Source organism: Mesoplodon bidens, assembly GCF_964165515.1.
Source record: "Mesoplodon bidens genome assembly, chromosome: 4".
NCBI classification, from domain to species: Eukaryota; Metazoa; Chordata; class Mammalia; order Artiodactyla; family Ziphiidae; genus Mesoplodon; species Mesoplodon bidens.
Genome location: NC_138160.1, coordinates 125,372,410 through 125,396,992, shown reverse-complemented (window position 1 = coordinate 125,396,992; position 24,583 = coordinate 125,372,410). Strand labels below are relative to the sequence as shown.

The 24,583-nt window shown below is 38.7% G+C and overlaps 1 protein-coding gene across 9 annotated transcripts in view; it reads right to left on the bottom strand.

Moving 5' to 3' along the window:
- Nucleotides 1–20,819, bottom strand: part of TCERG1 (transcription elongation regulator 1) — a 60,518-nt gene extending 39,699 nt beyond the window's left edge. For 3 of the 9 annotated variants that reach the window (XR_014015502.1, XM_081230617.1, XM_081230618.1), the window contains exons 1-7: nucleotides 20,715–20,819; nucleotides 14,515–14,740; nucleotides 11,951–12,103; nucleotides 10,443–10,902; nucleotides 10,013–10,132; nucleotides 5,651–5,893; nucleotides 1,364–1,426 (exon numbers count right to left, since the gene is read on the bottom strand). Coding sequence is in view for 8 of the 9 variants with exons in the window: in XM_081230617.1 (XP_081086743.1) it covers nucleotides 1,364–1,426; nucleotides 5,651–5,893; nucleotides 10,013–10,132; nucleotides 10,443–10,902; nucleotides 11,951–12,103; nucleotides 14,515–14,740; nucleotides 20,715–20,773 (1,324 nt within the window). In the remaining variant the exon portion in view is untranslated. The remainder of the gene's footprint in view (nucleotides 1–1,363; nucleotides 1,427–5,650; nucleotides 5,894–10,012; nucleotides 10,133–10,442; nucleotides 10,903–11,950; nucleotides 12,104–14,514; nucleotides 14,741–20,714) is intronic. The other 6 variants (XM_081230619.1, XM_081230620.1, XM_081230621.1 and 3 more) reach the window with 3 other exon arrangements.
- Nucleotides 20,820–24,583: the final 3,764 nt, after the last annotated feature.

The window sequence follows — 24,583 nt, the reverse complement described above, 5'->3', positions numbered from 1 at the left end:
CCCTGGTTTACTTCTAATGCCTAAATTCAATTAGATTCAGAAATTGAACCCAAGAAGTACCTTAAGAACAGTCAGAAATTTGGGTCACACCTATAAGTGAAATCTTAATAAAATATAACATAATAAATTATAAAAATAATGGTACATTCTCTACTTATTAATAGAAATATATTTTTATAAAGAATTTCCTGGGCTTCCCTGGTGGCGCAGTGGTTAGGAATCCGCCTGCCAATGCAGGGGACACGGGTTCGATCCCTGGGTCTGGGAGGATCCCACATGCCGCGGAGCAGCTGGGCCCATGTGCCGCAACTACTGAGCCCGCGTGCCACAACTGCTGAGGCCCGTGTGCCTGGAGCCCATGCTCCACAAGGGGAGGGCCCGCCACGGTGAGAAGCCCGCGCACAGCAGCCAAAGAGGGGCCCCCGCTCGTGCAACTAGAGAAAGCCTGTGCACGGCAAAAAAGACCCAGTCCAGCCAAAAATAAATAAATAAAATGTATTTAAAAAAAAAAAAAAGAATTTCCTCAAATTCTAACGAAATTAAGGCAACAAGCACATTCACTAAGCATATTTCCTGAGGCAAAATTGTTTTCTTGTTCTAAGGTACCTAAAAAGGATATGAATAAAATTCTATTTTAAGGTAAATGACTGAAAAAATAAATAAGTAAAAATAAATGACTGAGTTTACTATCAAATCAACTTTAATATACTAACTGATTAAGTGAGATATCCCTATAAACTCTTTGACAGTTTATTCTTTTCCGGAAAGAGAGCAATGTTTCTTTTTTTTTTTTTAAAGATAAGCCAAGATCTATATTTTTCACCAGGCAGCTAAACAAGCTGGTATTATAAATAATCAAAAACGTGAATCAAAATTGAAAATAAACCCCTCAAATCCTATACTAGAATTTAAGTTTCAGGTAGTTAACTTCAGTAATTTTAAAATGCAAATTTATACTATACACACAAATATTCACACACATATACTCACTAGCATGCAAGCATAATCACATCACTTTACACATGGAAATGATTTTTTTATATTTAACTTAAAAACACACGTCAAAAAATAAAATTAAATGTTATGAATATGAGAATGAAGTTGTTTACACTTATTACAAAAATTAAGATAAAAGTGATTTGACCTTATTTGCTTTTGTGAACCAACGAAGCTAATACTACAGGCAATTGGGAAAATTAAGTGTTGGCCAAATATGACAACTGCATTTATACTGCTCATTAAAAAGAAAAATATAAAAAAATCCACTCACTTGGGCAAAATAAATAAATAAAAGGATAAACAACAACATTCACTACCATGCCAACTTACAGACAAAACAAACTAAGATGGTTTTAAAAATTACCGGTCTTGGTGGTAGCGACTGTCTTTACATACGGGCAGCTGACTATTTGCATCATTGCTACACCTGTAAAATGGATAAGCAAGCATACGTTGGAAAGCTGCCATTGTATGTCGGCTACCACTGGGATTCAGGGAAATAATTTACCACTACAATTTAGAATGTTATTTCCAATGAAAAAGACCAAGGATGGAGTAGAATTTCTTTTTGTTTGACATTTTGTGGGAAGTGGTGCCAAATCCAATGATAACTAATTCTAAATTATAGCATCAATTACCTTTTTATCAAACCAGCTGATAATATCTGAAGGAGTCTCAGGAGTTTAAATTCAACAAAGAAAAGCCCCTTCATTACGTATGCATAACATGTTTTCATGTGGGACATTTTCCCACAGGACATCAAACCCATGCTGCTTAAGACACCAGTGAAAGGCAGACGCAGCATGACACTAACAAGACACTTTCTCTGTGCTGCTGCTAAGTGGGAACTACATGCAAAAGCAGAGGTATGGAGCATAACCATGCAGAAGTAGAAAAAGAGTAAGATAGGATAAAGAGGGGTGGGAAGAAAAGGAAGAAAATAAAGTATGAGACAGATCCAAATATACCACTGCAAATAATACTTTAAATAAAAGGGCAAAGATGAAGAGGAGGGTAGCATTCAACTAATGACAAAATATCCATGTGTAGTGCCTGCTGTATGGAATGCCACGGGCTTGGAACACTGTGGGGGCAGGCTAACAAATTAAGAAGAAGACAGCCCCTCTAGTATCATTAATGACTACATGGGCTGATTATTTTAGAAACCTCAATCATTTAAGCCAGCTAAAGGAGTAGCACTTGTATTAAAGAATGGAAATTACGTACAGTTCTTAGAAGAATGAAGACTCATCATGATGCATTACAATGGTGATAAAAAGGGAATGAAAGGAAAAGCTGGAAAACTAAGACTGATTAATTGAGGAAAATCAAAATTAAGAGTGAATTTTTTAAAACTTTTAAAGGAAAAGGCTGAAGGCAAAGGGTTGGGAAGTTAAATTTTATTTTCTATTTGTTTTGGCTAAAAAAAAAACTAAACCTATTTTGGTACCGATAAAAATTAAAAGTAATAAATTCTTTTCCCCACTGAAGTATATAAAAATAAATTTTTCCTAATTCAGAGACAAAAATTAAATTAAACCCCTGCATTTGTAAATAACATATCTATGTTCACGCGCACACACACACAAAATACTGCCAGTTTTTGAAAAGTGCCTTAATTTCTTAATTACTATTTTAAATAAAAATATTAAAGCTAAACTTTCTATTAACAATGAAACTAAAACAAACGCACTGGATCAAAAAAGTATGCTGAGTAAAGTTTATGTATAGTTTTATTTTCCATATGGTTAAAGAAAGCAATGGAAAAATTCATTTGATTAAGGAAGTTACAGCATATATTAGGTTTAAATTAGTATAAATACTGCTATCTGCAGGATCACTGAGCCTACTAAGTCAGCACTAGAAATTCAATTCTTAGACTCTATGAACTTTACTCTCAAAGACTGTTCTCCAAAACTATCCTCTAATAAGTAATTTCAACTATACAACTTAAACAGAAGAAAGTCAAATACACTCATATTTAGGCCTAACTGCCATTGTTAAATATCAGTTGGGCCAACACAGAACCTCGTATTTGACTATCAACATTATAGGCCATAATAAAAGGACATGTTTGTTTCTTCTCATGTTAAAAAGACCAACTTAAGGTTTTCTAAGGGTGACTATATGCATATCATGAAGACTCACAAAATAACCAAACATCTAAATTTTTAACCTTCTTTTAAAAAGGAGCATTTGTTCAATTTTCCTACAACTCTACCCTCAAATTATATTCTACCAGGAAATTAGAAAATTCCATTTAGTATTCTGGATAATCCTGATGTCACTGACCATAAGCTTCTTAAAATTCCAAATAAGATTTTACAGACTAAGAAGTAGAAATCCTGTAATCCTAATCCAATTCACTATCCCCAACTCCACCTCTTACTCCTACATTTTACCTAACTCTTCCACTCCTTTTCTTCATCTTGACTATTCCTTCTTTAATCCTCCTCATTAGCACCATACATTGCTATTTCAAATAAAATATAAGGCTCCAAGATAAATTACATCCAAATTCCTCCTGTTTACCTTACTGTTGAATTGATATAAAAAAGGAAAAACAGAGAGAGATGGCATTATACACAAAACCAAAGATTTGGGGAGGAGAAAAACAAGTCTTCTTTTCCATTCTTTTTTTTTTACTAAAGTACCTTACATGACTGAATTAAAAGGGGAAATGAGAAAATGAACGAATTCTAATATCTAAGATGCCTTACTATATAAAACAAATATTACTTTCTATAAAACATTAGTTCCCTCTCCAAAGAATCTCTGGTATCTTGCATAAAATTTTACAGATTATCTAACTCAGGTTCTCTTCCAACTGACCTACAAAATATCATTAGTGGGTGCCGTTTATTAAATGCCTTTTACTGCCAAACTTCATAGGTACTACCTCATCTGGTAACACAAACGGTTACCAACCTGTTCTAAAATTTAACGGTGGGATGAGGACCAGAGAAGACCAAGACATCCGAAGACAGCTATAACTGAAGGGATTTTACTGTGACAAAATTCCACTTTCTACAGAAATAAATTTTGCTACTCTTTCACCCACTGGTCCTATTAAGAACCTCTAAAGCAAAACCAAAGTCCTTTTAGACAACAGCCTTTCCAATACCTCATGTATGTTATTATGCTACCTCTCAATCTTCTCTCTACAGAATTAACAATCTCAGCTCCTTACGATCACTCAGAATCCAGGATCTGGTCTTAACACTGTCCCTGACCCTAAAGCAGACCAAGATTGCAAGAGGTTATGACGAATGTCAAGCTTTTATCCATTCATCACTTAATTTTCTACAAAGAGTATATCCAAAGAGGAAAGTATCAGCTGCTTAATCTTAAATTTAATTTTGAAAAAGGTTAATCCCTAGTATTAGAAACAACATTTTTTATTTTCTTCTTATTTTCAAGTGATTTCAGTTTCTTAAACGTCACATATTGGTCATTTAATTATCTAACACTACATCGACAACATGTAAAAAGGTTTTCCAAAAAACCCACTAATTCTTAAATTTTTGGTTTCTTTCTTCCTAAGTGTAATATATGAAAGTGTTCTTTTCGAAGTAGTTACAAGGAAATAGTGTGATAATTAAAATGTGTGCAAATCTAAGAAACAGCTGTATCACAACCCTATTCTTACACAAAAACTAGTACAATAAAGCAGCAACCATAGTGAAAGGAGTGTGAAATTAGGAAACAAGAGGCCTAGGTTCTATTCATCTTTGCTACAAACTAGCCTTGTGAGTTTGACCTCTCTAAGGCGTCAACATTTTCAACTATAATTCTAGGAAAACAGACCATGGATTAAGGAGTAAATATGTTTGACAACAGCAAACACACTCAAATTACGATGTCAAACACAACCACTGTTTAATCCCTATGGGAAAAATTCTACTCCACAATCTTTTAATTCCTTCTCTAGTTGAAATGATTTCCCCTAAAAAAATAAACACATGAACTCACCATAATTATTTAAATGTTAAAATGGTGCCTGTTATACTTCACAATTGTTACAAGGGAAACTTATGCTTTCTGTTTTAGATGAATTTTTTAAAGTTAAGTGACTCACATTTTCTTCTCAGGATAATGTAATTATTACGAGCATGATTTTTGGATCTGGAATGCCCAGACTCAAACCCCAACACCACCACTTATTAGCTATGTGACCACGGGCAAGTAACTTAACCTGTGTGTGTACCTACCTCATAAGATGGTTGTGAAAACTAAACGAATTGTTCCATGTAAAGTGCTTAGACCAATGCATGATACAGAAATCACTTAACTTGTGTTACCTATTGTGACCTGTGATTTCTTAACTTCATACACTCAATCCCTTAAAATATTGCATTTAGAACATATTTACACAAAAAGATGATCATTTTTAATTCATTGGGGCCATTATCCAAAATGAGTGTAGCTTTAAATGTGGCTCTAATTTTAAGACATGTAAACAACAACAACAACAGAAAAGGACATTTACCAAAACTGAAGAGAAAAATACTGCAGTTAGCCATGAATCTTTCAAAAATGTTTCAAACAAGTGAGATTCAAGGCAAATTTCAAATGCAACAGACACATGAGAACAAACTAACTGACAATATGAAAACATAGCTGGAAAAACTATTATTATCTATTGGTTTACCTGGAAGTGGAATTGGCATGCCAGGAAGGGGAACACGAAATGGAGGTACCATTACTGGTGGAAAAGCAGGTATTGCTGCTGCTGGCTGAGGTACTGAATGAGGAACGGCAGGAGGTAACGCCTGGGGGTGTGGCTGAGGAACGGTTTGCACAGGTGTGGCTGTAGGAGCAGGAGTTGAAACACTAACTGTAGGCGTGGCAACTGAAACAGCAGAACTTGGGGTCTGATCTTGTGTTGTGGGTGCTGATAAAAGATAAAACAGAAATATGTATCACTCCTTCATAAACCATTTTACTATATTCATTCATCATTCACTCATTCAGTATGTAAGTATTTAGGGCCCATTCCATGCACTGCAAGGAATTTATAACAAGGTCTCTGTCTTCAAGAAGCTTGAAAATAGTTAAATGAAACATAAACAATAACTAAAACACAAAGTGAAATGGGATAAATGTATAGGAGTGTAACTCAAGACACAAAGACCATTTCTTATTGTGAGACAGTACAGAAAATTTTATACTGTGGTGATAGGCCTTGAAAGATTAGGATTTCAACACGGAAAATGACAAAGTGAAAGGAGAAAATAAGCAAGTGGTGAGAAAAGTGAGTAAAAGCAAAGAGTAGGGGACAACAAGGTATTGTTTAGAAAACAGAAGACAAGCAGTCAACTAGTAAAACACTAGGCATACCAACAGAACCAGTGAGTTACAGCTGGAAAGGCAGGCCAGAGGCATAAAGTGGGAGGCCTTGAACAGACGACTAAGGAGTCCGCACTTGACTGGGCAGGGAAAGGGAAGAACTTATGTAAACGTAGAGAAATGATCTAAAAGAATGAACACCAAAACGTATCTGTGTACACCTTTTACTTTTTACTACACATGCTTCATTAGAGTTTGATTTTTTTTATAAGAATGCATTCACGTGTTATTTATGTGACTTCATGAATGTAAAAGGTATATGGGGGAGGTAGAATGAAGGTTTCTGTATGGAAGAGTAACAATCACTGTTCATTTGATGAATTAACCTGGCGGATGCATCGGAAGAAAACGAAGAACAGAGGTGGGAAAATCAATTTCAACGTATCTGGAGTTGTCCAAGCAAGGAAGAACAGAGAGAAAAAGGTATGCAATAACTAATGACTGACTGGATATGAACAAATGGAGTCACAAACGACTTGGGTTTCTCTATAATTATTTCAAAATAAAAAGGTAAAAAAAAAAAAAAAAAAAACCCTCAGGTTTCCAGTGTGAGAGACCAGCAAAATGTGAAATTCAGGATAATTTGGTTCAGCTAATACATTATTTTTAAATATCAAAAATAAAACATTTCATCCCTAGTAATCACACTTTGTGACCCCAAAAATATATAAAATTCGTATTTCCTTTTTTTTTAGTTTCAGTTCTCAAATATTACAAAACATTTTTTGTTATTTATTCACAACCCATCTAGTTCCAAAACAAAATTCATTTTCATAATTCATTGGTAACTAATACTTCATCTTTATCTTGATATAAAGAAAAACGCCAAACTTTACCTATACTGGAATAAGAATGAATTTATCAAATTAAATAAAACAGTGCTTTCCCAATCTTTATGCCAATTTTATTCTAAGGGAAAGCACACTGTTTAACGCAAACCACCCAATAATAAAACTGAAAAAATTTCTCACTGTCTTTCCTTCAGCTCCTAACAATGAAAGACTCACTTAGGCCGGGAAGATGTCAGCAATTTCATACTTGTTAATGAGGGACTCACCTTGGCTAAATAGACAGCAGGGCCAAACAAGTATCTTCAGGGGCCCAGGAATGAATTGGTGGTCTAGCATAGACCTAGCCTTAGGGTACAGTATCATATTAATATAATTTTATAACAGTATGAAAAATACAAATTACATGCAACATTTGCCCAGTCCCATACATATACCATTTAGCATTTGTAATCTACTGCAATGGCTGAAAATATATCAAGTTATTCTTCCCAACTTCCCTGAGGAGGAGGATTTCATCAGCATTTTTCACAAACTTGCATAGGATAAAATGAGTTTATGCTCAACTGAGGTTAAAATATAAATTCCTTAATTTTTAGTTCAATTTACCCACAGGTTTATACTGCAGTTCATAGAATTACATTTTTTTTAAAAATCATGGTAATAGTATTTAGTAATATTTGCTAAACTCACAATACAAAGTACTGAGTCAGGAAAATAAAATGAGTTACAAAGGCATCAAATTTCAGGGGGAAAGGAACACCAAATGGAGATGGCAAAAAGTATTCACTCAACCTATTCCTCTTGCTGACACAGGATTTTCTGAATTTGATTAGTTGCCATGCGTCATGAGAGAAAAGGGACAAAGGCAACAAAAGAATTAACTGGGAGGCTGGGAGAATGGTAGCTAGGACTTTATAGTAGGTAAATTCCTACTAACTCCATTTGCTAAAATGACTAGTGTAACACTAGACCTCAAAATATACTACTAATCCAGCCTCAGATCTTAACTAAAAAAGACAAGTGACTATCTCTAACAGATGGAGAAATATTAAGACTGATAACACTTCTTGACACTGAATCAAGCGAAATAAAAACAGCTATCAGGAATACTCAGAAAGACAACATCAAAATTGATGTTTAAAGGCAGTAAAAAGAACAAGATTTTGCTATTCTGTTCTTAGAATAAAGGCCTCCCTATCACTGAAGGGTAGTACAAAAAATGAAAAACAGGAGGAATTCTGAATAGAATGGTTGGTTAATGGACAAGATACCTATGGGCCTACTGACAGACCACTCCGATATGGAAATGTAATAATACAAACAGAACAGTTAAAAGTTTTTGGCTGCCCACCTCCCTTAAAACAAAGTACTACTATTTTTCCTTCCAAAGAGGCAGGGAATAAAACAGAAGCAACACAGAGCCTCCACATAGAACCACACCGCTTTTAATTAATCTCCTTCTCCCATCACCACAAGTACCCCATAAAAACTGACTGTTTTCTGCCTTGCCCCACAGGTTTTAGAAGCATGTGCCTATAAAAAGGCAAAGACCCTCAACCAACTAGCTAGTATCACTGTTAATCTGTATTTTCAGAATTCAACTTAGCTACAAGAGACATGTAAAGCATTATTTACATCTTCCTATTAAGTACATTTTCTCCCAAGCCCTCTAAAAAATATCAAATAGGGCCTTTAAAAAAACTGTCTCCATATCCCATGTACCTTACTTCTTCGGTTACTACGCACATCAATAAAATAAAATCAAATTTGAATTTAAATTTAGTAGGATGACTAAATTTCTCTCATGTACATATTTCTTACAAGGTAACATACACTAATAATTCCCTAGTCCCTGAAGCTACTGGGGGAGGGAAGAGAGACAGCTTTTTAAATTTTTTATTCTTACCCATTATCCAGGTAGCAAAATAATCTAAATTATAATCGCCTTGTAGGGATAATTATGTATCTTCATGCCAGTATCATAATAAATAATCAAATCAATAAAATTATGTAAATATTTGGGGGCTCAATCTCAGCCTGTAGAAAAAGTAGCAGCGTACTTATATCAAAAAAAAAAGAACAAAATAAAACCCAGAACTAGTAGCATAAATATTAATAACAATCTTTCAAGCAAATTAATATTCTTCTCTCGGGCTTCCCTGGTGGCGCAGTGGTTGAGAGTCCGCCTGTCGATGCAGGGGACATGGGTGCGTGCCCCGGTCTGGGAATATCCCACATGCCGTGGAGCGGCTGGGCCCGTGAGCCATGGCCGCTGAGCCTGCGCGTCCGGAGCCTGTGCTCCGCAACGGGAGAGGCCACAGCAGTGAGAGGCCCGCGTACCGCAAAATTAAAAAAATATATATATATATTCTTCTCTCCTCATCCCTGAAATTGTCTCTCATCTTTATAAAAAAGATGTAAACTTTGGGCCTCTGTGTCTTCATACCTGAAAATTCTCTTACCTTTCAAACTGCTCCTAACACAACTCCACATTTCATCTGCCTGCATCCCATTCTGGGACCCATCTACCTCTAAACAAGATTACTGAAAAGTTCCTAAGTTTCCCTGATTTCAACACTACCCAAAAAACGAGTGCCATAAAATTCTTCCAGAATACTGCATTCATACAGACTGTCTAGTGCCTGCCTGCCTCACCCATTTGCCTGGTTCTTAAAACTCTTCATAACCTGGTCTCTTATTCAATATATTAACCAATATAAATCCTCCCACCTAACAATTCATAAACTATATTTATCCTCATTTCCTGACCTACGTTTCCCACTACCTGAAACACCTCTCCGAAACTTTGAACCTATTCAAATCCTATCACGCATCCTTTATGATAAACCTCAATACCCATGTAGTCCACTCACTTGTCTCTCCGTTTTCTTGAATTCTTATATCTTCTATTTTCGCTGCATAACTTTGCACGCTATTCTCTAATTGTTTCACATGCATTATTCTTGCCTCCTCAATTAGAAAAACTGGAAACTCTGCAAGATAGGGGCAGGGGCCAAAACTTACACTTATTCTGCAAACCCCACATCACCCAGCATTACTGTTGGACAAGTTGAATAGCTAACTCTACACTTCCCCAGTTTAGCTTCATGAATTTCAACTGGGCAAATAATGTCTTCTACTAATGTAAATTTCTGTTCTTTTTAGCCAAAAGTCTTAATGTTAAAAATGTATTTTAAATAACATCAAGGATAATACCTAAAACTCTAGGATCATTTTGGAATGCGTTCCCACTTGTCCATTTCTCTAGCCCCTGAATAAAAACACATGCTGACTAGTACTCACTTGATACTGTCTGCGAAACTGAAGAGGCAGTTGTTGTGGTAGAAGTGGTAGAGGATGGGGTTGATGATGACGTTGAAGTGGATACCGCAGATGCTGGGCTACTGGTCGTAGGGGTGGAAGCTCCCACTGCTTGTGCTTGCACTTGTGCCTGCGCCTGGGCCTGGGCCTGGGCTTGGGCCTGGGCCTGAGCCTGGGCCTGAGCCTGGGCCTGGGCCTGGGCCTGGGCCTGAGCCTGAGCCTGAGCCTGCGCCTGTGCCTGCGCCTGTGCTTGTGCCTGGGCCTGCGCTTGAGCTTGAGCTTGAGCTTGAGCTTGTGCCTGTGCCTGTGCCTGCGCCTGGGCTTGGGCCTGAACCTGGGCCTGGGCTGCAAGCATAGGTGTCAGTTCTGACTGCTGAATAACCTTAACTCCATCTGGCTTGGTCCATGCAGATTCACGTGTCCGAGCATTGTAATAATAAACCTGCAGAGAAAGCGAAATCATCAGTATCAACGAATCTGTCAACTATCATTTATAAACAATAATACAACTATAGTTTATCTTAAACTGTATTAAAAAAAACCTTACAAAACAAAAAGTACATCAAAATTAGCTGTTTGTATATGATGAGACTAAAGGCACTTTTTCACTCCTTTTTTCTTTCCCCCCAGTTTTCTATAATGAGCACACTATATTTTTAACACACACCAAAAAAGGAGAACCAAGGTTATATTTTGTGCAGAAAGTTAACACAGCGGGCCTGAGACTGCTATCCTTAGAAAGCCCTGCCCACAATGTTGGTCCTTGGCTGGCATCTGGAAACTTAGATTTCAGGAGGGTTCCCATCATTCCCTAACTGATGAGAATGGCTCATCATGTTTAAACTGTTAATGCAAACAATGCAGTTTATGCTGAATGCATGCCTTCCTTCTGGGAGTCTGGAATGTGGTATGTGCTGGGCAGATGGTGCCAGATATGGGACCAGTCCCCAATGAAAGCCCTCGACTCCTGAGCTCAGGAGAGCTTTCCCAGCAGACAACACTTCACCCGTGTGTTCACAATGCCATGTCGCAGGAATTAAACACATTCTATATGATTCCACTGAAAGGACTCCGGAAGGCTTGTGCTTGGTTGCTCCAGACTGCAGCCCATGCACCTCTTTCTCTTTGCTGGTTTTGCGTTTTATCTTTTCTCTGTAATTAGTCTTAGCTGCAAATACAACTACATGCTGAGTCCTGTGAGTTCTCCTAGCAAACACTAAACCTGAGGGCTGTTTTGGGGACCCAAGGCACATATTTAAAATACAGGCTTCCAGAATCATAGACAAACCTATGTAAGTGCTCCAGGCCACCTTATGTCTGTGCATAAGTCCTATCCAGTGAGCCTTTCCAGGAGTTCTGCCCCACCCTGGCTTACCCAAGGCTCATTCCTAATTGGCAAAGATACAGTCACTGATCTCAATTTGCCAGAACTCCTGTTTTACTCTTCTGTTACTAAGAAGCTAACAACCTAAATACATTTTATAATTTACCTTCCCATCTGGAGTTTTATTTTCAACCCATATCTCCTCAGTAGGAGGCAGTGCTGGAGTACCAGGAGCAGTCACAGGAGGCATTCCTGGTGGAAACATCATACCCGGTGGAGGAGGCATGGTTCCCATGGGTGGAGGCATGAAAGGTGGTCTCTGTTAATTCACAAGAAGTAATGTCACTTGTGTTTATCTTTTGTCCTTCAAATTATTACTAAATTCTACCCAAAAGTAAAGCACTGTAAGAGAAACTAGTTTTATAGTCAATTCAGATACATTTATCTAGGTTGTGTAAGAGAAGTTTCTCTGTAATAAAAATGATTACTAAATAGACTAGAAAGAAGTACATCAAAATACTAACAATAGGGCTTCCTGGTGGCGCAGTGGTTGAGAGTCCACCTGCTGATGCAGGGGACGCGGGTTTGTGCCCTGGTCCGGGAAGATCCCACATGCCGCTGAGTGGTTGGGCCCGTAAGCCATGGCCGCTGAGCCTGCGCTCCGCAACGGAGAGGCCACAACAGTGAGAGGCCCGCGTACCGCAAAAAAAAAAAAAAAAAAACTAACAATAGTCATCTCTGGGTTATAGCATTATGGGTGAGTTTTGCTTTGTTCTTTATACCCTAACTGCCTATTTCATACATTGGGCACTAGATTACTTCCAAAAGAAAAAAACTGATTCTTATTTACAAATAACATAGCAATAACTAAAAAGGAAAAACCAGATATACCTAACCCTTTGTTCTCTTTACCTACAAAAAAAAAAGAATATTAGCTAGGAAAATATTCATCATTTCCTATTTTTCAAATAATAATAATGTAGCTCACCGAAGATGTTAACATCAGTAAGTTTAAAAGATACAATAAAAAAAATTATCTCTTTACTTTTCAGGAAAATGAGAATCTAAATGGTATATATTATAGTTAAAAAAAAAAACAACTTCTGGAACCATTCATTACTGATTCAACACTATCTCTGATAATTCCTTCAACGACTATTGATCCAAGCCAAGATCCTGAACCAAACAATTTAACTGTAACTGCTATATCTTACTCACTAAAGCAGAAAAGGTCTGCCATTTTGAAAACAGATTTTGAACAGGGATTAAAAGATTTCCTCTATAATCTAGAAGTAACATTAGAATTCAATTATCCAAAGCATCTTAATCTGGATAATGGAATTGACATTATGCTAATAATGTGCAACTGTATTTCACTTTCCTAAAAATGTTTTTTTTTCCATACTCCAGTCTTTCTGGATTCAGCTCACTGTCTTTCAAGAATCAGCACACTGGCCCATGTTCTATAAAATATCCACCCCAAATATATCTCATGCACCAGGAGCTGGAATCACTTTGATTTACTGTAAAACCATACAATCACCCATCAAGACCAAGAAAAGCATCACAACATTAGAAAGTATCCCATTATAACATCTGATATACTTCCATTAGAGGGTTACATTAATCCATTACATTTTATAATATTCTGCAAGGACTTTAACTATTAAAGGCACAAAGCAGAATAAATTCACATGTAACAAGTTATACCAGTCAGTAGGTCAAAAAGTTACTTCCTATTCTAATCCTGAAGAAAACATAAAACCATTTAACAATTTGTTTAAGGGTGGGGGAAGGGGGGGCTGCTCATTACTAGGAAGGCAACAAAATTACTAAGCAAAGTATTAAAACCTGGTGTTTCTTCCATAAATATAACCCTATTGAAACAGAGTTAACATCACTTAAACAGTAGCTCATTATCTCTTTCTATTTTTAGTAAGTTCATTCTTGATTATCCAAGCTAACAGAAGGGAGGTGATTCTACTGTATTTATTTCGTTTCAGAATGGTACAGGCTGAATAAACTAAGAAAACATAGAAACATATTCAGTCAAGAAGAATATAATCTCAAAAGTAGATATTTTTGAGAGTTGATACCTTCATAACCTCATTTCAGACAATAACTGGGTCTATTTACACTAAAGAGGGATATATGCCTCAGGTTAAAACACCAGAAAAGTTTTTATTTAAAGAAATCCCACAACAATTCTATTTCTAAAATTGTAAGATAACTGTATTTTTTTTCTGGGGAAGGAAAAAAATCCAAATATTGTGCTTACAAAATGTGTTCGTTGTCACCTTCTAGATTCTATACTAGGCATCATTTCTGGGGAGAAGTGCTCAGGAATATACATACATATATATTTAAATTTACTTGCAATATGTATCACTGAAAACAAATTTCCCCTACTCTATACATAAGATTTCAAACTTCATTTCCCATAAAGAAGATGGATTACTAAAGACAATTCTCAGAGACGAAGGCAGGTTAGAACTACCCTATTCAATCCTAACTTAACACATACATTTTTCTATCACCATATACATTTCCAATCTGAATTTCCATACTAATTATTGTTACCAGTGCTTTTAGAGCAACACATTAATATAAGGATGTTCTCTTTAGTTCCCATTTTCCTATAAAACCAAGAACACAGGTTTTAAAGGCAAAACTCATATATAATATTGACACTAATGCCAACAAAGAAACAGCTACCTCTATATTCTTTACCTGGAGGTGTGGAGGGCCCATAGGTGGAGGAATCCCTCCTGGAGGAGGCATTGGTGGCATATTAGGATCAAAAGGAGGACGTCCAAATGGAGGCCGAGGTGGTGGAGGAGGGCCTCGCATCATACCAAAAGGTGGAGGAGGTCGCATGAGAGGTGGTGGGCCTCGCATCACTGCATTTGGTGGGGGAGCTGGGCCTCGGAACCTCAAGGCCTGCTGTTGAGCCATCCTGTGTGGGAAAGCCATGAATAAATTTTTCTTTCTCAACGTAACAAAAATGTAGCTAGTAATCTCTAATTACATCAAATTTTAAAAGCCCTTAAGCAAGTAGAGTTGGAAAGTCATACTGCACCACTGCAATAGAGTGCATCAGTAAGAATGATCAATGCACACCAAATCTAGGAGGAAATTTAGATGAGGGAGGTTATTTGGATGGTCTTAAAAGTATCTTCCCACATGTTTCTTACAGTTGCAAAGAAGGATGAACAAAACACCTATGCAACAGAGAAACTGACCTAATGTGACTGAGAGGGACACAACATCACTTATTCCAGGCAAGAATGCATAACCTCAATCTAATAAGGAGCTATTCGACAAACACAGAATGAAGAATGTTCTACTGGAAAGGGGGCAGCAGGGAGTATATTCTTCAGAAATGTTGATGTTATACAAAAAAGACAAAGGAAGGCTGTGGAAATGTTCTAGATTATAGAGGCCAAAGAGACATGACAACAGAATACCAACTCTAGACAGGATCCTAAACTAGAGAGAAGAAATGCTATAAAGGACATACTGGATTAACAGACAACACTGGAACAGATTAAAGTATTTTATCAACGCAAATTTACACTGATACCTGTGCTATAGTTAAGTAAGAGAAGATCTCTATCCTTAGGAAATACTCAAGTATTTAGGGGTAAAGGGTGTGTGTGTGTGTGTGTGTGTGTGTGTGTGTGTGTGTGTGTGTGTGTGTGTGTGTGTGTGTGTGTGTGTGTGTGTGTGTGTGTGTGTGTGTGTGTGTGTGTGTGTGTGTGTGTGTGTGTGTGTGTGTGTGTGTGTGTGTGTGTGTGTGTGTGTGTGTGTGTGTGTGTGTGTGTGTCTTACCCTCAAATGGCTCAGGGGTGTGTGTGTGTGTCTTACCCTCAAATGGCTCAGGTGTGTGTGTGTGTGTGTGTGTGTGTCTTACCCTCAAATGGCTCAGAGAAACAAAAAGCATGTGTGTGACAAGTAATAAAGCAGAACAGGTAAAATATTAACACTAAGCGTACTATTTTTGTTTTTGCAACTTTTTGGAAGTTTGAAATTACTTCCAAATACAAGGTTTTTATAGCAGGGGAGGGTAGCAGGTTAAGAGATCATTAGTATTCTCTAACTAAAGGGAAAGCCCTCTGTACACTGCACCCCACCCCACCCTTCAATCTCTAGCTAAACACCCTATTTTCTCCATGGCATTCAAGCAGATAAACAATATCACATAAGATGGCATTATCTATCTCCTCTCATAAGTGCTTTTTTAAAAAAATTATTAACTCTAACAAGTGCTTACTATGTGCCAGGCAGTAATCATAAGCTCTTTAATCATCACAGCAACCCTGAGGTAGATTTTATCAACCTCATTTTACAGATTAAGGCGCACGAAAGTAAAATAACTTGCCCAAGGCCACACAGCTGGTTCAGTGGTAAGGCCAGAATTCAAACACAGGTGAATGGCTCTTAAACGCTATACCATGCTTTCTATCTAAGCCCCTTTTGAGCAAGAATTGTCTGTCCTGTTCACCTTTATATCCCCAGCACATAGTTATGCCTGCCCATAGTAAGCTCAGTAAGTATTTGCTGAATGTACCATTGAACACCTAGGTCTAATACTGTATCTTACAAATAGGGTATATAGAATCTTAAAAAAAATATTTACTATAATTTGCCAGTCAATTTACTGAGCACCTATCACAGTCTTCCCAGTAGCTACGATAAATCTCTCCATTATACATGAAATTTACATTTCAGTGCTCAAGAGAAGATTAACAATTATATTCCTCATGTACATTTGATGGTAATCATTCTTATACTCTCTCCTCACCAGGCTCTTCCAACTTTCCTACATTTTTCAATCCTGTGCTTAAGACTACTCCCCTTTCAACGTTCTCTAAATTTTCCACATCGTAATTCAATTCTGACACAAGAAATCCTAATAAAGAACCAATTTGCCTTCTAGGAGAGCACTAGGATTGTAAACACATCCACAACTACTATACCAAATATATTTCACCAAACCTGCAAATGATCCTACACTCAACGTTAGAAAGTATGAGTTTAAAAGTGATTGCAAAAAGAATAATCAGTCTTTTTCAAATTATATGCACTCCCAAAAGACAGATGGTCACTGTTATTGAAGCAATGTCTTAACCTTTAGGGCAGGAAAAAACTTAACCACCAAGAAAAGATATTCCATTTCAGCCTTCAGTTAACAATGTATCTTAATCTTAGATTTCCTGAATCTGCCTCGTTCTTTTAAAAAAATCTACACTATTTCTCTCTTTAGAATTTCACACTTCCTAGTTGTAACTTGAAGTTAAGCATTTTAGGTTCTAAAACCATGAAGAGTCAAATCAGGGCTCTGCCTTTTGTTGTCAGGCTGCTCACATGTTTTCTGAGCCTGAATATACTCACATGTAAATGAGCGGGGGGGGGGGAATAGAAATAAAACCTCTCTCTGTTCAATGAAACATTTAGGATAGTACCTGGTACACAGTAAACTATTTTAACTATCATTACTTTCATTCCCCACAAAGCCTAGCATAGTGCTCTACCTGAAAAGCCCTTGGTGGCCAATTTGACTAGATGGCTTTCAAAGTCTGCCATAAAAATGGTGGCAAAGTTCACATAATTTCCTCTATCGACAGCCTCAAGTTGCCATTTTCTGATGTCAGATATGTATAGCACATGTGCTGAGCTCTTTATATACACTGCTTCATCACAACCACCTCACCAGACCTGCACTGAGGATTAAATGAGCTAATACAGAACTTGGAACAGCACCCAGCACGTTAAGTATTAGCTATTATTGCTGTTGCTGTAACATCAGTATAGTAAGAGTATTAGTAAAATACTAATAATTTAGTAAAATACTAAAATTACTGTTAAACAGTATTAATATTAGTAGTGTTAACTATTACTATAATTATTATTAGCAGGCTCTATATAACCTGGCCCTTGCTGACCTCTCTACAGACTCTAGTCTTTCTGATCAACTACTTGATTACCCTGAAGCCTCTGCAGTTGTTCCCTCTGCCTGGCATGCTTTTCCCCAGATCTTTATATAACTGACTCATTCTTCAGTCTCAGCTCAAAGTTCACCTTAAACTCCTTTCTCACCCTAGTCTCTCCCAGCCCCTCTATTTCATTACCCAATTTGAGTTTACAATTATGATAAATGCTATGAAAAAAACCTCACTTATTTGTTTACTTTTGTATTATCTCTACCCACTAGCACATAGTTTCTCCTTATTATAGTGATGCATCCCAGTGTCCAGGATGGTAGTGTTCAATTACTGTTTTAATAATGATAGTGAACCCTGGGTACTTCCTATATACCTGGTACGGTTATAGGGACATTATTTGTACTAGGTCTTTCAATCCTAACAACAACCCAATGAGATAAGTTTGGCACCATTTTTACAGAGGAAACTATGGCACAGAAAAAGAACTTGTTTATGGTAGTCAGTGGTAACACCAACATATTCTTATTCCCATTATACAGCTAAGGAAATTTAGACTGCAAGTCCCTTATCATAAGTCATAAAGCATTAATAAGTAAATAAAGGCCTTGGGTAAAGGATCTACACAAATATAACTCTAAATCTTAATGGCCCTCAACCATAAAGGAACAGAAAGGCATTTGGAACTCCAAATAAATTCTGTCCATTGTAGGTTATTTGCATTCCTACCACTTTCAATCTTTAGGAAAACAGAAGCCTACTTGCATGAACAGAAACACAAAAAAATTTTTTTACAAGAACAAATGTGTCTCCCTAGAAGTACTAAACCCACATATGCAATCTTCCCAATGGTAAAGACAAGTCTGCAAATACTTTAATATAACAGGAAGAGCAAAAATTTTTTAAATGCTGATATATGGCAAGCAAATTAAAAGGAAGACTAAGTGAGGAGACCTAGGTTTTAATCCAGACCCTGCCAATACCTCGGTGACCCTGTGTAAGTCTCTTCACACTTGCAGGCTGATTTCCTCATTTGATGTGGTTAGTTTGGCATTTAGATCAATCTTAATTAGCATGGAAGGTCCCTGAGGAAAAAGGTTTTTAGTCTGGTTCAAGACTCTACTGCCAGCACCTAGATCAGTGACTCTCACACTGCACACACTTAATAAATGTGGGTCCACTAAACGGACCATCTCTAAATCTCCTCTATTCATTTATTTACAATATATATACACTGAACACCTTATTCTTCAGGCACTATGGTAGTGACACACCATGACATGCATTCAGAATACAAATACAAAAATTAAGCCCCAATTTCTGCCATCAGAGCCCACAAAAACAACTAATTTCTCTTAAACCATGACAAATGTTAAAATAAAAGTCTACAATATGCTCTGGAAGGAACTTCCAACCCAACAGGCTAAGGTATAAAACATTTCCAACAGAACACCTAATTTAAAGCCCTATTCAAATCAGTTTTGCAACAATGTCTAGACTACTATTAAAGTCTAAAAGGCTACTCACTGTAACACTGAAGAAAAATACTCTCTAAAATGCAAAGTAATGTTCCCAAATAAACCTGTAAGACTAGTAACCTTCTCTTAAGGTCAGAATCAGGAATGAACCTTTCATCACTAAAACTGAACGACCCTGGCAATGCACTTTGATCACTCATTACTGAAGTGTACACGTGGGGTTTAAAGGATCTGAGATACATCCCTGAAATAAGACTTTATTCCTGCCAAAGTAAGAATTTTTGTGACCATTCAGAATCTAAAAGACATGACTTTTTCTTTTTCCCTGAAAACTTGAGTAACAATACCCGTTTTCCTTATACAATTTCATCTGGTGCTCTAGACAATACTAGAGTCCTCATAACTTATTCTGCGCTTTTTCATTCTCAAAGACTGACAGTGGCACAATTCAGAATGGGAGCTGAACATCTGACATGACATTTTTCCCACCCAGAAACATTAAAAAAAAAAAAGAAAAGTATCAAATACACGTAAAGCTCAGTACCTCGTTTTCCTTAAAAACCACTGACTAAAGAGTTTTCTCTCCAAGACACTTAATTACAAATTCCAGAGACAGGGAAAAACCAGGGCAAGAAAGGTCACTGCCATCCTTAGGGCGATGGCGTGAGCAGACAAACAGAAGGGAGAGGAATGGAAGAGTGCACCGAGCCTGGCTGCCTGGGTTCAAGCCACTTCCTGGAGCCACGATTCCACCAAACCGAGCCGGTTCTACTTCCCCAACCTCTACGAGGCTCAGTTTCCTCACCTGTAGATGGGCAAGTCACTTAACTGAAGATGGCTCTTGCACTGGGGCCTGCAAAATAAGAACAGCAACTACTCCAAAGGATGGGTGTGAGGATCACAAGAGACAAGTCTAAGGAAAGGGTCCTCTGGCCCCTGGAAGCACCTAACAAACGGCTGCTGCTATTGTTACTACTCACAAATACGGGATAAGAAACCAAAGGATAAGAGAAAGGAAGGCCGCACGAAGTTAATGAAAAGCAAGCAACGTGGGGAAGAAGGAACAGGGCAGACGTGGGGACCCCAAAGGGCGGCGGAGGGCGTGGAGAAGGCCGAGCCGGGGAGTTGCCTAAGGCGTGGAAGGCTTCCGGGAGGAAAACTGGGCCCGCGCCGGCGTCGCACCGGGAGTAAGGCTGAGACGGCCCGCGCCTGAGGCGGAGCCCCGAAGTGGGAACGCCGGGTCCAGCCCAAGGGCCGCAGGCCGCGAAGGGCGCCGGGGCCCCGCGAAAACCGCAGGAAGCGCCCCGAGAACGTGCAAGAGGCCGCGACCCAGCCCCGGCCCGGCTCCCTCATTCAAGTCGCCTTCCCTTCCCCCTTCTCCAGTCCCATGTGGTCCTGGCCCCCAGCCGCCGCACGTCTTCGGCCCACACTCCACCGCGGCGCTCCGCGCGGCGGGCCGAGCCCCTGGGACGCCGGAGCGCCAAGATGTAAGGTAGAGCAGCGTCCTTACCTGAGCTCCCCCGGGTTGAATCGCTCACTGTCCCCCCCGTCCCCGCCACGCTCCGCCATTACAGAGGGCCGCGATCTTCCACCCGCCGACTCAGCGTCCCCTATTGGCCGGGCGGATCGTCAATCTCGCGCGAGAGAGGCGGAGAAAGCAGAGATCTGTGAAATGACTGGTCAGACTTTCCATCAATCCTCGAGCTAAGGATGGTATCTGCCTTATTATTGGTGAAAGGGCCCGCCGACTTTGAAAGCGGTATGGAGACAGCCAGTTGATTGGTCCCTCGGAGGCTTTATGGGAAACGAGACTTCAGCAACGGGGAACTGCCGGCGCCCTCTCGCGGTAAGTGAAACTGGGTCCTCCCACGTACTGCTCGGCCTGTGGTAGCCACGTGTCTGCCGGCTTCCAGAAAAGTCAGTTGTGGAGCCATATTGGCCTCATACTGGACATATTGGCTCGGGTCGAGACCATGTCCATTACGTGAGCCAATCAAAAATCGACCTGGGGGGCTTCCCTGGTGGCGCAGTGGTTGAGAGTCCGCCTGCCGATGCAGGGGATACGGGTTCGTGCCCCTATCCCGGAAGATCCCACATGCCGTGGAGCGGCTGGGCCCGCGAGCCATGGCCGCGGAGCCTGTGTGTCCGGAGCCTGTGCTCCGCAACGGGAGAGGCCACAGCAGTGAGAGGCCCGCGTACAGCAAAAAAAAAAAAAAAAAAAAAAAAATCGACCTGGGTCGCCGGCAAGCCAATCACAGAGTTGCTGTGGAAATGAGCCATTTCCCAGCTTTTCAAAATCAGGAGTCTTAAGGCACCACTGGATTATTCCCGTGTTATTAAATAATATATTACTAACTACAAGAATACCTCAAATTGTATTAAATAATTAGTCGCAGGCTAAGAAGTGTTGTAAGTTGCTGTATTAAGTAAGTTGCGGGAGGCAATTTACCGTTTAAACCATCTGTTCTTCAATTTCAAAATACACTTGTCTGAAATTAGCATACCCTGATACCCAGAGGGAATTCTGAATATTCATTTATCTTTTTATTAAAAAATAATAATAATAGATATATTTTACTCAGACCTAAGCATATATACCAAGCACTGTCCTAATTACTTTCCATGTATTATCTGTTTTAGGCCTCATAAAAAGGCCTTATAAGAGGTGAGTACTATGAATAGCCACAGTTTATAGATGAGACTGAGGCAGAGAGAAGTTAAGTAACTTGGCCAAGTTTACACAGCTAATAAATGGCAGAGCCTGGCCTTAAACCTGAGACAGTATGTCAGCAAACCCCATTGCTAAACACCGTGATCCAAGAAAAACTGAAAACATACATGTACACAAAAACTTGTACAAAAATATTCATAGCAGCATTATTCATAATAGCCAAAATGTCCAAGCAATTGGTGAATCAATTTAAAAACATGGTATATTTATACAAAGGGATATTATTCAGCCATAAAAAATAAAGTACTGATACATGCTACAACATGATGAACCTTGAAAACGTTATGCTAGGTGAAAGAAGCCAGACACCAAAGGCTACATATCATATTGAGGCAGGAGATAGGTGCCCCCCCCCCCGCCCCGCAGGGTAAGCAAGTGGAGTTTCTGTCCACAGGGAACGAGTTCCAGTTGCTTACCCTGGGCAGGGTGGGTGGCCAACTATGTCCTGCCTCAATCTTGGCTGATAGAGTCGTGCCCTCGTGGTAGTTTACAATCACTTATGTGGGGTATTTCTTCCGGGTTTTCTTTGGCCAATCATTTTGATTTGCCTGGTTCAGAGTCCGTATTTGGTATATCTCAGGATCTTCCCATGTGTGTGCGTGCATCTCTCAGTCAAGATGGATCCCAGCGAAGAGGCCTATGGGTATACTTGACATCATTCCCCTTTTGACCTCCAAGGAGCTTTCTAGTCGAGAAGGTCTCCTTGACTTCAAGAATGAGAAATATGTGGTCTCTTATCTTTTAAGGCTGGGCAGGGCCCAGCCTCCTCTCTCAATTGTCCTGCTGTTGATATTTTGGAGTTTCTGTTCACAGGGAACGAACTCCAATTGCTAACCTTGGGGAGCCCCATCTACCTCCTGCCTCAATATGATTCCATTTAATGAAGTACCCAGAATAGGCAAATCCATAGAGATGGAAAGTAGATTTCCAGGATGGGGGTGGGGAGTGACTGCTAATGGGTATGGGATTTCTTTTTGGATGATAAAAATATTCTAAAATTAGATAGTGGTGATGATTGCACAATTTGGTGAATATACTAAAACCTGTTGAATTGTACACTTTAAAGAGTGAATTTTATTGTATGTGAATTACAGTATTTCAATAAGTACCATGCTATACTGAATGCCAGTTAAATATTCAAAATCAACTAAGTATGATAAAATGTGATAAAGGCTGAACACAGTTCTGACCATGACCATTTGGAAAAAGGAAAGTATGGTTAAAATTTCACTAAATACGTAACATTTGAACAAACTGGAGCTTGAATGAGAGTGAGTGGTTAGATCCCTTTTTCAACATCAGCATGCATCTCCAAGTCCTGGCAAACTATTACAAAAATAATACTTATATAGATGGCTCAAGACAGACTAATCCCCAGTGCTGGAAAACAAAACAAAACAAAAAACAAAAAAAAACCCACCTCAAAATGGATACCTTACAGAAGGATAGTCACTGGCATATTATAAAAGATGACAACAAACTGTCAGTTTGAATAGATGGAAGAATGCCTTGTGGGGCAGACATATATACATATGTAGACGTATCACACATATTAGATATAGATACAGAGATAGATAGATATAATTCGATAGATATAATTCAAAAGATATAGATAGATATAAAATCATTTCATTGCTTCACTACTATAGTTTACTCACATAAACATGTCCTTGAAATTCAGGTATTTTGCACTCAATAGTTATTAAAAACAATGCAAATATGAGCTGTGTCTTCAGTGAACCATTTTATTAAATCAATGTAAAAAAAGAATTAAAGAAATTCAGTGAATCTTTTAAGAAACCAGATAGACTTCCTGTAGTCAAAGCTTGATAACTCTTAAGATACTACAGATGGGCATAGCTGTACACAACAGAAAAACAAATACCATCTTTGCCCAACTGGCAGCAACTGAGTTATAGATCCTAACATTTAGTATATCAAAGTGAACTGAAGAGGCAGTGTTGGCTCAAAACTGATTAATATCATCAGGGCTCTAAGTCTTTGTTATGAAGTCACTCTTCAGAGGTGACTCTTGAGAAGTGTTTCCAATGCTGAGTCAGTTTTTTTTTTCTTAATAACTACCATTTTTGAACACTTATCTTAAGCCCATGGTAGGTACTTTGCATACACTATTTTTAATCCCCTGCAGGGCAGGCATACTGTCCCCATTTTACATATGGGGACACTGAGGCTCAGGGGTAAGACTCACCCAAGTTGTATTGATAGAATCTGCTTCTGAGTTCACTCACATGATTGTTGGCATGTGTCACTTCCTTGTGGGTTGTTAGACTGAGGACGTAGCACATGGGTCTCTTCATGGGGCTGATGACAACATGGCAGTTTGCTTCTCCCAGCATGAGCAATCTAAGAAAGAGAGGAAGAGAGAGAGACAGAGAGAGAATACCCAAGATGGAAGCCACAGACATTTTGTAACCTAATATTAGCAGTGAAATTCCGTCACCTCTGCCCATGCTCTATTCATTAAAGCAAGTCAATACATCCAGCCCACACTCAAGGGGAGCGGATTGCACAAGAGCTGAATACCAGGAGGTGGGATCACTGGGGGCCATCTCACCTACCACACTTCCTTTCAGGTCTCAACTTACACAATTACTTCCTCCAGGAAGCATTCTTCAGAGAGAAACTCT